Below are 14429 nucleotides of genomic sequence, written 5' to 3'. Positions count from 1 at the left end.
CATATAAAAGAAGGAAGTTAGACTATTTACTTTACATTAAAAAAATGTATCCAAGACCTAAGAAGAAAAATATGTGGAAACTTTATGACATTGAATTTGGCAATGATTTTTTAGCCTAGGCAAGCAACAACAACAAAAAATGGACTTTATTGAAATTAAGAACTTGTTCATCAAAGGACACTCTCAAGAGACTGAAAAACAACCCACAGAATGGGTTAAATATTTGCAAATCCTATATCTGATAAGGGTTTAATATCCAGCATATATAAAGAATTCAACTATTTAAAAAAGCAATTTGCCCTGGCCGGTTGGCTCAGTGGTAGAGCATCGGCCTAGCGTGCGGAGGACCCGGGTTCGATTCCTGGCCAGGGCACACAGGAGAAGCGCCCATTTGCTTCTCCACCCCTCCGCCGCGCTTTCCTCTCTGTCTCTCTCTTCCCCTCCCACAGCCGAGGCTCCAATGGAGCAAAGATGGCCCGGGCGCTGGGGATGGCTCTGTGGCCTCTGCCTCAGGCGCTAGAGTGGCTTTGGTCGCAACATGGCGACGCCCAGGATGGGCAGAGCATCGCCCCCTGGTGGCAGAGCGTCGCCCCTGGTGGGCGTGCCGGGTGGATCCCGGTCGGGCGCATGCAGGAGTCTGTCTGACTGTCTCTCCCTGTTTCCAGCTTCAGAAAAATGAAAAAAAAAAAAAAAAAAAAAAGCAATTTAAAAAGGAGTAACTGATTTGAATAGACATTTCTGCAAAGAAGACATACAAATAGCCAATAAATACATTAAGAGATGCTCAGTATGACTAATCACTACAGAATGCAAATCAAAAACACTTCACACCTATTAGGTTACTAATATCAATAAACCAGAAAATACAAGCGTTGGTGAGGATGTGGAGAAACTGGAACCTTTGTGCTTTGCCGGGGGGCAGGGACGTAAAAGGGTACATAAAGCCACTGTGAAAAACAGTGTGCCAGTTCCGAAAAAAGTTAAACATGATCCATAATTTTCACTTCTGGATATATATCCAAAAGAATTGAAAACAAAGCCTCAAACAGATAACTTGTGCATCTATGTTCCTAGCAGCAGTATTCACAATTGCCAAAAGGTGGAAACAATGTAAATGTCCATCAACAGACTGCTGGATAAACAAAATGTGATACACACACACCACCACCACCACCGCCACCACCACCACCACCACCACCACCACACTGGAAGAGTATTAGCCTTAAAAAGGAATTAAATTCTGATACACACCTCGTGGTTGAACCTTAAAAACATTAAGTGAAATAAGCCAAACAAAAAAGACAAATATCACATGCTTCCGCTTATCTCAGATACCTACAATAAGCAGATTTATAGAGACAGAAAGTAGTATGGTGGCTACCAGGGACTGGCCAGAGGAAAGAATGAGAAGTTTTTCTATAATGGTTACTGAGTTTCCATTTGGGATGATGAAAACCTTCTGTAGTCATGACAGTTATACAAAGTTCGGTGTGTATGCACTTTATGGTTTAAATGTTAAATTTTATGTATATTTTGTCACAATTCAAAAAAATTAATCCTGCATTTCTACAAAGTACCAGGTATTATTGATCTTGCTTGTCTTGAGACCACACTGAGTAGCAAGGCTATATATAGTATAGATAGAGAAAAAAAATAAGGCATGTGAGTTCCTCAGAAGAAAGAAACATATCTTTTTATTTTTATAAAATAAAGGCTGACACATTGTATAAACTCAATACTTTTTCAATGAACTTGTGAAGGAATAAATAAACATATAAGGGTAACTAGGACTTGTAATACATGGCAGAATGTGTCAATGAACATAATATAGATATGAACGAAGAGCAAAAGGAGGTGATTGTTTTCAGAGAGCAGCAATGAGGTAATTGCCTTGCATACAGTGTTACTCAATGATGGTTTATTATGCAAATGTGGCATTGGTGTATTAAAGACATTTATTTTAGATGTTATAATTACTAATTCAGCTAAATAAAAATTTTATGGGACTAACCAATGGGTCTGTAAACACTACAAATCTTTAAAAAGAGTGTTATATGACTCAGTGAATTTTCTTTTCCCACCTTGTTTTTTGAGTGCAGTATGGCATGAAGAACACAATGTGCTTTGGCTGGAAATTAACCATTGTTGTAATCAGATATTACAGAGTGATCAGAAAATACATTTTATGAAAGTACAGTTAGTTATTTGTTGAGAAGAGAAACCACACATGATTTTGGTGCAAATGAACAGGTCATGCACTTAACAAGGTGAGCCTCAATTGTTTTGATTTTTTTATGAATATGAGTTTTATTATGTAATGTTAATTTCCCTGAAATGCAAATAACTAATAGAGTGTATTATTACTTTTTTTACACATTCGTTAAAATAATGAAATGCTGTAAACTCAGTATAGCAATTGTAAAGATTTCCTATATGGAGTTATGATCACTGATTTCTGATGAAGGGGATGTGAGGGAGGGGGACGGGGAGGGGGTGGAGGGAATAGTGTAAAGAAGGACAAATACAAGGTGACAGAAAATGATTTGACTTTGAATGATGGGTACACAACATAATCAATAGTTCAAATGCTGTAGAAATGTTTACCTGAAACCTGTGTACTCTTATTGATCAATGTCACCGTGTTAAAGTTAATTTTCTAAGTAAAATTTAAAAATTAAAAAAAAGAAACAAAAGAAGGGATATAACAAAAAAAGGAAGAACATTCCTTCATTCTCAAGTACTAAAAACTAACCCATTAGGACTTATTTCTTCATGGGGAAGCTTACTATTTCAAAGTGTATTTTTTTTTTCAGATGTTCAGGTAATAATTAATTAGTAATTTTACTCTAGAGTTTTAATTCGTACCCTGTATAATCATCTCAACATGAGTAATATGTTATACGGCCTAACAAATGAGATTGAATTAAAACATCTCTACAGTATTTGTATTGAAATGATAATTTATGTAAATAATTGCAATCTTAAGACAAAGCTAAGATTCTGAAGTGTCATCCAAAGGAAGAATACATTGTGCTTTAACATAATTTTAATGATGAATGGGTTTTCAAAGTATTCTATTTTTTTAAAACTATTAATTTATATATAATAGAAACTCTAACTTGCTATTTGGTAAACTAGAGAGTTCTACTCCCTCAAACTGCTAACAGAAACTAGTGCATCAGTTTTCTTTACAGAGAAAACTAAGCATGAGAGTCTAAAGTTTTCACCAATTACAATCAAATCAGTGGCAGAGTAAAAATAAAATCCAATGTCCTGGAAAACTATGCATTGTCATGGAATCAGGCATTCCTTCTTTTATTCCATTTCCAGACTTTTCATTAGCTTCAAATCTAAGCCCAGGATAGAAGTTATCGATTTAATGATAAAATGTGAGTAGAGACCTAACCAGAAACTTCAGTTGGGGTGGGGAACGGAGAGGCAGTGTGAGACTCAGCAGCCTGATTCTTCAGAAGCTGTTAGGCTTAGAAACAATGCTTTATATCAACGAAGTAGTAAAATTTTACACAGTCATAATATATTTGTTAATATTTTTATTTCAGAAGGATTAAGTTGTAAATAAGATGGCAAATTTTGAAAGAGCTGAAGAGATGCAAGAAAATTACCAGGGAAATAGGTAAGCTTTGCCTAAATTCTACAAAAATATGTTCTGCAACTTCAAATATACCTTATCCTTTTCACAGCTGTAGCAAAAAAAAAGTTTATCTTTTTTCCCCCAAAATAGCCATGCTATTTGCATTTTGTTGTACTTAACAGAATCAGTGCTATGACTGGTTTGATAGTAATTTTAGGAAGTATGGTAGCTACAGGATTTATTGATTTAAAACTTCAGATACCACTTCTTCTGAATTTTGTTAACTTACCAGATCCAGAGAATTCCATTTTTAATTCTCTATGGATCCTTCATTCCATGTGGTACATTTAATAAAAGAAAACATTAGATTCCGATTATTTTTTTCATTGAATGGGTATCATCTGTGTGTGCATATATGTTGTAAAAAAATTTTAATCTATAATACATTAATTTAGTTTTAAAATGGAAATGGTTTAAAATCTATTTGATTTCCACTTTTACCATAATAATTGTGCTCCATGTCCATGTATAAACTGTGGGACTCCAGTGGACCCTCTGGTCACCTGGTTCATTGATGTGGGCACAACAGCCAGACAGGGAGTCCCACCGTCACTCCCCATCTGCTCTTCTTCAATATTGTTTTTATTATTGTACAATCCTTATTTTTTCTTGAATTTATTGGGATGCCATTGGTTAATAAAATATTTAGGTTTCAGGCGTACAATTCTATAACACATCACCTGCATGTTGTATTGTAAGTTCACCACTCCAAGTTGGGTCTCCTTCCATCACCATTTTCCCCTCCTATACCCTTTACTCCCTCCCTACTTCCCTTTCACTCTGGTAACCACTATACTGTCGTCTGTGCCTAGGATTTTTTTTTTAATTTTTTTATTCATTTTTAGAGAGGAGAGAGAGACAGAGAGGGAGAGAGAGGAGAGAGAGCCAGAGAGAGAGCCAGAGAGAGAGAAGGGGGGAGGAGCTGGAAGCATCAACTCCCATATGTGCCTTGACCAGGCAATCCCAGGGTTTCGAACCGGCGACCTCAGCATTTCCAGGTCGACGCTTTATCCACTGCGCCACCACAGGTCAGGCCTTTTTTTTTTTTTTTTTTTTTTTTTTGCTTAATCTCTTTACCTTTTTCACCCAACCCTATAACCCTTCTCCCCTCAGACAGCTGTCAGTTTGTCTTCTATGAGTCTTCACTTCCCACTCTGCTAGAAAAGAGATTTTTAAAAGCCTACTCAGCTAGCTCAGTTGATAGAACATGAGACTCTTAAAAGAATACTCCACCCCTCCTTCCAGGGCTTCCCATGAAGGTCAGTGGGAGACAAAAATGTTTTCCTGAAACAAAATTTATCAAAAGAAAGCTTACTACTGTGCTCCCTTCGGCAGCACATATACAAAAGAAAGCTTACTGGGTCTTAGGCTTCAAAATCTGCATTTGGGGTGGGGGAAGAGATTTACAATCTTAATGCACTTTTTGTCATCTAGGAGTCATCTTAGAGCAAATTGGCCCCATAAATAAGTAAATTATTAACCTCAAGTGAAATAAAATTAAGTGACTTCTCATTTATCAAAGCAGATGGAACAATATGTTATAAAGCTGCAGAGAAGAACTGGAGATTCGTCCTTCTGTGATGTCTTTTTTAGAAAACTTAATCTGACCCCCTCCAGTCTTCTGTTAATGTTTAAGAATCGTGTATGTATTTAATTGACAGATTTCCCTGAAATAAATAGATAAAATTTATAGTTTTCATCTGGACCTATTTGAAATGTAAACTAAGAAATGATATTTTCAATGTAGGACAAAATGCACAGTATACTTGTTCAATGTGTAATTAATAAAAGTTTCATTTAAAGCTCCCAGTTGCTCTTGAGCAATTTGTTACAAAGGATTAAAAATTCTAATCCACTACTTCATGCCCATTAGGATAACTACTGTTAAAATTAATAATAATAAAATAAAGCATAAAATAACAAGTATTGGTAAGGATGTAAAGAAACCTTGTGCACGGTTGTGGGAATGTAAAACGTTACAATTGGCTGTGGAAAACAGTATGATGGTTCCTCAGGAAATTAAAAATAGAATGACCACGTGATCCAGCACTTTCACTCTTGGTTTCAAAAGAATTGAAAGCAGGAATTGAAAAGATATTGGTACACCCATATTCATAGTAGCCAAAACGTGGGAGCAACTCAAGTGTCCATTGATTAAGGAATGGACGAATAGATTTTTAAAATGTGGTATATACATACATACAATGGAATAAAATTCAGCCTCACAAAAGAGGAAAATTCTGACATTTGTCACAACTTGGATGAACCCTGACAATTCACTAAGGGAAAAAAGCCCAGGAGAAAAGGACAAAATACTGAATGATTCCATGTATATAAGTGAGGCTCATAGAGTAATCAGATTCAAGAGACAAAAAGAATGGTGGGGGCCAGAGGCTGGCAGGGTTTCAGTGTTTTAAGGTTCATGGTGTTCTGTGGGTGGAGATGCTGATAGTAACACAATATGCATGTACTTGATACCACTGAACAGTACGTACACACACGCACACACACAAACAGTTAAGATGGTAAATTCTATGTTTATATGTACTTTACCATAATAAAAAAAAATCTCCAGATGTATATCTTTAGTTGTTACTTTAATTAATAATTAATGTGGACAGCCAATGACAACTTAATTTTCCAGTGATACTATTCTAAAAATCTTTATCATTAAATTTGTTTTTAAAAATTCAGTGTTGGCCCTGGCCAGTTGGCTCAGCGTAGGACTGGCGTGTGGAAGTCCCGGTTAGATTTCCCGTCAGGGCACACAGGAGAAGCGCCCATCTGCTTCTCTACCCCTCCCCCTCTCCTTCCTCTCTGTCTCTCTCTTCCTCTCCTACAGCCAAGGCTCCATTGGAGCAAAGTTGGCCCTGGTGCTGAGGATGGCTCCATGGCCTCTGCCTCGGGTGCTAGAATGGCTCCAATTGCAGCGGAGCAATGCCACAGAGGAGCTGAGCATCGCCCCTGGTGGGCATGCCAGGTGGATCCTGGTTGGGCACACTGTCTGTCTGCCCCACCCCCCCTCTCACTTCGGAAAAAAAAAAAAATTCAGTGTTAACATGAATTTGCTACCAAGACTAAAATTTGACACTTCTGCACAGTTATAATTTGAATATGTTGCAAATTATATACATTCATATTCACATTGTAACTTTTACATTTTGAACATTTATTTTCCAGAAAACGACAAGAACAGTTGCCCAAAGTAAAAAACCAAATTGTTGGACCTTTTGAGATAGTAAGTGAGATCAGAATGTATGCATATCAGAAAATTTTATTGAATTGACAGTTGTGCATAGAATGATTGATAATTTGCATCAATTTGGGGGAAAGGGGAATTTTTAAAAAAATAATTCATTAGGTATTTTTAATAGGAAAAAATGTATAATCAACCCAACAGTTCTACAGTAAAGGATAAGAAAAACATATAACACAATATCCATACAATGCTGCCAATTTTGGAGGGGAAAAAGTGTGTGTATGTGTGTGTGTGTGATGTATAAATGTTATTTCTGAGTGGTATGAAATTATGAGTGACTTTTACTATTTTGTTTACATTTCAGTATTTTCCAATGATAATACACTGATGAGTTGCTTTATTATTTTTTAAGTTCTATAAGCTTTTTAAACAAAAAAGAATTATCTAAATATTTCGTGAAGGCTCTGCATCAGAGTGTGTGTCAATACAGTTCTTTGACATTATGTTCAAGGAACCTTTTCAAATATGTGTTCCCAAAACAAGCCCTCCACCTACCCTAATCTCTAAATCAGCCTGCTGTCAATATCACTAGAAATACCCATGAAACAGTACCTGTTTTTTCAAAGAGTCAAAATATTTTTTTTAATCTGGGAAGTAGCAGAACATGAGAAACTCTATCAAGGAGATAACACGCTACTCTGGGGATGGCAGAGGAGCAGATAACCTCTTGTCATCTCGAGTAGCGAGTACAAGGCTCCGGCAGTTCGTTCATAAATACTTATTCGCTACTGCATGAACGAATGGAAAAATATTACATTTTTTTCATTCCTCACGTATAAAATATGTACTAGGTTCCTCTTGCTGTTATTCAAATCTAATTTCATTTCAATATCATTATACAACTTACCTTGACTTCTCTCAGTAAGGTTAATAATCCCCATTTTCAAGTTCATGTTTTGGTTTTGGAATAGTGCAGTGGGGATCCTATTATATTATAGAATAGATTGTGAAGTGTTCAGTATTTGACTTTCAGTTATTTCTTTCTTATCCTAAACAGTTTTGCAAATTATTATAGACCCTAATTTATGGATCAGATGTTGTCCTAGGTAGAAAAAAATATCTGAGTAATTTAAAGTAAGAATGGAAAATATAATTTATTACATTTAGTGAACTAATATTTACTAGTTACTATTCATTGCACTTAGTTTTATCATTGCTGTGATGTTGATAAGCTTAGGGAATTGAAAGTTTGAAGATCAGTTGTTCAACCAAGATACTGTCATTGCAGTCTTTTGAAATACCTTAATTTGTTTCAGAATCAACCAGAAGAAACAAGTTTCTGATTCATAGCCATATCTGACCTGACTTGTGTCACAGGTCTACAATTTGTACTGATTTTGCTACTTTGTATTGTAAACAATTTCTGCAAAATACTTTGTAAATTCTTAGGATTGGCTACCTTTTTTTTTTTTTTTTTTTTACTTTCTAAATACTTGTCCATAATATTACACATTTATTTACTCTCTTAATTAATTTATAAAATAACATTTACCTGATGGCCTAAATTAAGTTAGTTTTGGTTTTAACTTTTCTACAGATATAATGCTACCGTGTTTGGTTTACTTTCCTCAGTTTCGCTTTGCCGACAGACTGGACATCACACTGATGATCCTGGGATTACTGGCGTCACTGGTGAATGGGGCCTGTCTTCCTGTAATGTCACTGATTCTAGGAGAAATGAGTGATAACCTGCTTAGTGGATGTCTAGTCAAAACCAACACAAGTGAGTACAATATTTACTTTTCTATATGACTGGAGACTCAACAGCATTAAATAAAACAAACAGTGAACTCATAATACAGATTACTGTATTGTCAAACAATATTTTTATAGTACATATTTAAGTCATGTATTCTTCTATATTGCCAGAACCAAAGAACCAAAATCTGTATTCATCAGCATTTTTCAAAGAAACAGAACAATAGAATGTGTTTATATATAGATTTTCGTTACATATATATCATGTATGTTTATATATATGTGATTATATATATATACATATAGTGTGTATGAAAAACATCCTATTGTTCTATATATCTTTATATACTTCTATACATATAGAGAGAGACAGAAATATTTATTTTAAGGAATACGTTCACTCAATAATGGAACTATCAGGTCCAAAATGTGCAGGGTGGGCCTGCAGGCTGGAGATTCAGGAGAGAGCAAATGTTACAGTTCAAGTCCAATGGCCATCTGCTCACAGAATATATAAATCATCTGAGACTCCTTATAGCCCAGCTTGTCTCTCTAGGCGTTCAAATAATTTTTTATTTAAAGTACAGCATAAGGAATATAGTCAATATTGCAATAACTATGTATGATGTCAGGTGGATACTAGATTTGTCAGACTTATCACTTAGTAAGTTACATAATGTCCAATCACTGGGTTATACACCTGAAACTAATATAATGCTATATGTCAACTGTAAGTAAAAAATAAAAAATTATTAAAAAAAAAAGAAGTGATGATTATGTCAGGATTTAATCAAAGGCTTAGGCCATTCCAGGCCATTTATCTGTAATTCATCCTTTAAGAAGAAATCAATAATAACTAAATCTTTCAGCTAGCTATTTAAAGTTTCATTAATAGTCTATAGACATGCATGGCACTGTAGAACATAATGGAGCAAAGCAGTCGAAAAGAACAGACAGAAAATTACAGTACTAGAGACAAAGAGCCTAAATAAAGACGGAGTGGAATCTTGCAATCAGGTGTGGAAAAAAAGTGCTTTTGTGCTTCCCATAATTACAGATGTCCTTTATGTTTGTTACCTTTGTAGCATCTTATTTTAAGCCATGTCCTTCAAGGTGACATTCTTTTGATGTAAATTCTATTAATTCTTCTATGCACTAACTTAGTGAACATTTACTTTTTTTAAAATCTGGTGGATATTATAAATATTCATAATTCCCTGATATTATATGTTTTTCTCCAAATTACACAGTAGGAACTATCTTTATACTTTATTATAACTAGGATAAGTGTCAAAATAAAATCTGCCTGTCTTACAGGCATAAGCCTAGCTTAATACAGTGCACCGCCAGCTATGCCCTATTTCACTTTTAATGCTGATTTATACCCTCTCGTTTTCCAACTGAAGGCTGATCTTTCTAGTGTCCCAATCTTGTTTGAGTGGAATAAAGCCACTGCCTTCACCTCTATGACCTTGCATGTGATGTTCTTCTATCTACACAGTTATTTATTTTTTTTATATTTTAATGATAGAAGCTAAATTAAGAATGTCATTCTGTTTGTTAAATGAAAAGGAACTCACCAATTGATTGAGCAAATATTTGTTGATGGCCAACTATGTGTGTGTCTCTCTCTCCGAATGAGTGAGGGAGGGAGGAAGGGAAGGAAAAACCTAGCCACCTAAGGCAGTATTCTTGGGAGTATTCCTTTTAGATCTACTCGATAACTGATTGCCTTACCAGCTTCAGATAGAACAAGCCAAACACATCTGGTTGGTAGTGATTTGATTTTTAACTTTTGTTTTTGTTTAGGGCTTCTCTAGTTTATCTGAGTCTCATTGTGGAGTATACAGTCACTCTTCTAATACTGATTTTCTGGAGGACAACAGAGGAGAATTATTTGTTCCTACCAATGAGAATATAACTATTACTGATCAGGGGCCCATTTTTGTGCCAACACTGAGCTTTTGCATATGCTACCCCTATTAATATAGTCTCAAAAATGAGATTATGCCATTTTTATGTGATTCTAGGTACCACTCTTAGAATAAGGTTTATTATTTTTATTAGCTCAGTTAATCTCATTAAAACTTTTTACTAGGTTTTGCTACTTCTACGATGTCAACTACAGTATTTGGAATAAGCTGATTTAAATTTTTCCCTGCCATAATTTCATAAATAGAATAAGGGGAAATGATTGTATGCATATAAATAATGATCATAGACATTATCATATGTAAAGATGTTATAGTTATGAAAGGGTGGAAGTCATGATGTTTGCAATTTCTTTTAAATGTTTATTATCACGGTTTCAAAAAGAATATGATGATTGTAAATATTGACCACCGTTTTGTGCTGTTGGTGAAAGCACAATCTTGGTATACTAATTAATGTTTGATACATTTTTTTACGAGATAATATGGAAAAGTTTACGTAGAAAACTTGTAACTCAAGGAGTATTTTACACACTGTTTTATTATGTTGCTATTTTTGTTATATTCAACATATTTCAATGAGCTTTGTTTTAATTTTTACTATAACTACTGCTTCTAGAACTTTCACGCGTACTTGCTTTTCTTGGCCTTTCTAAATTATGCCTGCGATATCTAAAATTGAATTCTAAATGCATAAATTCAGCAGGAAATACGAGTTTTATTACACAGTTTTCGCCTGAAATCAGATGTGTCCTAAGTAATTCTTCCAGGTATGAGCTTCATAATTAATATTAAATTGTAATTTTCATGGTGCATGAGCACTTCTTGAGACCAGAGATAAATATTTCCAAGTTTTAAGTTAAAACAATAGAATATAAGTTGATCATAAACCTGTGTGTAGGCATTAAGTTTATTTTCTTGAGAATGCATTATATTTGGTTTGGAGAACTATGTATGAAACAGTATGGCCAATTGTAAATTAATTGCCTTTATAATTAAAAATAACTCTTTTACAGCAAATTACCGAAACTGTACTCAGTCTCAAGAGAAGCTGAATGAAGATATGATTGTGTAAGTCAAAATGAAATGTTAATATCAAGTACATTGCATGCTGCTTTATGTATAAGGAAAAACTGAAAAGTTTGATTATTTATATTATTTATAAGTGATTAAAGCTAACCTGTCCTCTTCTTTCATTATGTATATAAAATATAATTATTAGATAATTTTCTTCTGTGTGAACGATATATATAGGTTTATATGCATTAAGTTGTTTATGACAAAATTACCATCAATAGAAAAGTAGTTTTGACACTTGCATTTTTATATCAGTTTTGCCTCCTATTACTCAAGGTACATATCCTAGAGACTGAAGGACTTATTTTCCTCTTTTTCAAATTATTTCCTTTAACAAAACTTATGAGAAATGCCCTTTCTATGGACTTTGGGGGGAAAAAGTGTACAATAGTGAAAATAATAAAACAGTAAAGTTTTATTGACTAAATTTGCAGAATAATTATTCAGACTTTTGTAGTTCTATTTAGACTAAAAATTATATAAAGTCTAAATAAGAATTTAGAAGGACATTCTGCATTAGCAGATTTATGTATTAAACAGTACGCTTTCCTCTGTCACATGTATTGAGTTTGTTAGAGACATATTACTTTACTGAGCACATCCACTGGATTTCAGCAGTATCTCACTAAAATTATATCTTTGCTAGAGACCTAGGTGATTTCTCACACTTTCACCCGAAAGTGAAGCCTCTGTGTTGCACAACCCCAGGAGACACCTATCACTTTGCAATGACACCCTCTGGGTCATAATTCTTGACCTGTACCGTCCAGTATGTTAGCCACAGCCACATATGGCTATTTAAATTTGAATTAAACAAAATTACATAGTCAGTTTTTCATTCTCAGTCACATCTCAAGTGTTCAGTAGCCACCTGTGACTGGCTGCCATATTGTATGGTACAAATATGGACTGTTTTCTTCATGACAGAAAAGTCTGTTACGCAGTTCTGTAAGTTCTGTACAATGTGAACGTATCCCCTCAGGTTGTGCTAATAATGTAAAAGAGACATACTCTAGTTGTCTTTCTAGGGAAACCTAGATTTTTACATTCAATGCACTTCACTTTTTCTCATGGGGGGTTATTTTTAGTTATTTTACAGGTTTCAGCAAAAATTCTTCCACTCAAATATTGAGAGAGTTTTTTGGAGGTGGGGCTCCTGGAGGAGATTATTTTTTGATAGCAAGGGAAGAAGTTTGTCTTCAGTCTCACTAACATTTCCAATAATCTCTTATCAGGTTGACCCTGTACTATGTTGGAATAGGAGTTACCGCCTTAGTTTTTGGCTACGTGCAGATTTCATTTTGGATTATGACTGCAGCGCGACAGACCAAGAGAATTCGAAAACAGTTTTTTCATTCCGTTTTGGCACAGGACATCAGCTGGTTTGACAGCTGTGACATCGGTGAACTTAACACTCGAATGACTGAGTAAGCAGATGGATGTGTAGCATGTCAACTTTGTTTTCCTATGTGACATATAAATGACCTTGCTGCATGTACTTGTTTCAGTGACATCAACAAAATCAACGATGGCATTGGAGACAAGATTGCTCTGTTGTTTCAAAACCTGTCTACATTTTCTGTTGGCCTGATGATTGGTTTGGTGAAGGGCTGGAAGCTCACCCTGGTGACTCTGTCTACCTCTCCTCTGATAATTGCTTCAGCGGCCATGTTTTCTAGGGTAAGCAAGATGGCTAATGCAATGTTGACTCGAAGCAGGAATGTGAACTAGTTTTACTGAGTTTGTCAGAAGGACATTTATTTTCATTCTTTGTGTCCCAAAATACAAAGGGGCATTATACACCACAGTTACTTTTGATTTTGTTCGCCATTAATCATCTTTTTATCTTCAAGTTATTAGGTTATGGTGAGGTTGGTTTTAATATCTTACTAGCATTAAAAAATATTCCTCTTCAATAAGAAGCCTAGTGCAGCTTCAAATGACAGCATGGGTAGTGTATTTATGTATGGATACATTGGATGCTGAGAGTGCCTTATGTGTCCTAAATTCCCAGATAAATGTGTTGTTTATTTCACTGGAACAGAAAGAGAAAATACTATAACAGTAAATACTTAAACACAGTTTTAGGTCATCATTTAAAGTTTAAATTTCTAATAAGGCTCTGAATTATATATAAATTATTTGCTAATATCTATTTTTATATACTCTGTAAATCATTTTTAATTCTTTAACAAATTATGTATATGTATTTTAAATTAGATTTTAACACGGTTATACTCTGAGTTATACCACAAAGCGATCTAAGTTTTCACCTTGAGAAACTAGAGGTAAAAGAGCACTGTCTCTCTCTCCTCTCTCTCCCTCTCTGTTTTCTCTCTCCCTCTCTTTCTCCTCTCTAAAAATGAATAAAAATTAAAAATTAAATTAGGTACTAATTTCCAGAGTGCACCCAAAAAGAACTGTGTCCCTAATATCCTTCTCCAAATCAAGTCTTTACCAATTGCATTCACATACTCATTTTTTAAGATTTTAAAAATACAGAGAGAAAACCATAAAACTCTACAAGTAGAAGGCAAAAATAAAGATTTAGAACTAAGCTCTTTCACTGCCGTGAGACTTTTAATTTTTTTTTTTTTATTTATTCATTTTTAGAGAGGAGAGTGAGACAGAGAGGGAGAGAGAGGTGAGAGACAGAGAGAGAGAGAAGGGGGGAGGAGCTGGAAGCATCAACTCCCATATGTGCCTTGACCAGGCAAGCCCAGGGTTTCGAACCAGCAACCTCAGCATTTCCAGGTCGACGCTTTATCCACTGCGCCACCACAGGTCAGGCCCGTGAGACTTTTAAATAAAA

The 14429-nt window shown here is 35.0% G+C and overlaps 1 protein-coding gene across 1 annotated transcript in view; it reads left to right on the top strand.

Moving 5' to 3' along the window:
• Nucleotides 1-3581: 3581 nt before the first annotated feature.
• Nucleotides 3582-14429, top strand: part of ABCB5 (ATP binding cassette subfamily B member 5) — a 71035-nt gene continuing 60187 nt past the window's right edge. Inside the window, exons 1-6 of the mRNA XM_066353839.1 lie at nt 3582-3634; nt 6833-6890; nt 8484-8634; nt 11557-11611; nt 12853-13044; nt 13126-13297. Of these exons, the coding sequence (XP_066209936.1) occupies nt 3582-3634; nt 6833-6890; nt 8484-8634; nt 11557-11611; nt 12853-13044; nt 13126-13297 (681 nt within the window). The remainder of the gene's footprint in view (nt 3635-6832; nt 6891-8483; nt 8635-11556; nt 11612-12852; nt 13045-13125; nt 13298-14429) is intronic.

This window comes from Saccopteryx leptura, chromosome 12 (genome assembly GCF_036850995.1).
Source record: "Saccopteryx leptura isolate mSacLep1 chromosome 12, mSacLep1_pri_phased_curated, whole genome shotgun sequence".
NCBI lineage: Eukaryota > Metazoa > Chordata > Mammalia > Chiroptera > Emballonuridae > Saccopteryx > Saccopteryx leptura.
The sequence above is the reverse complement of the archived record's forward strand: the minus strand, read 5'-3'. Positions and strand labels throughout refer to the sequence as shown.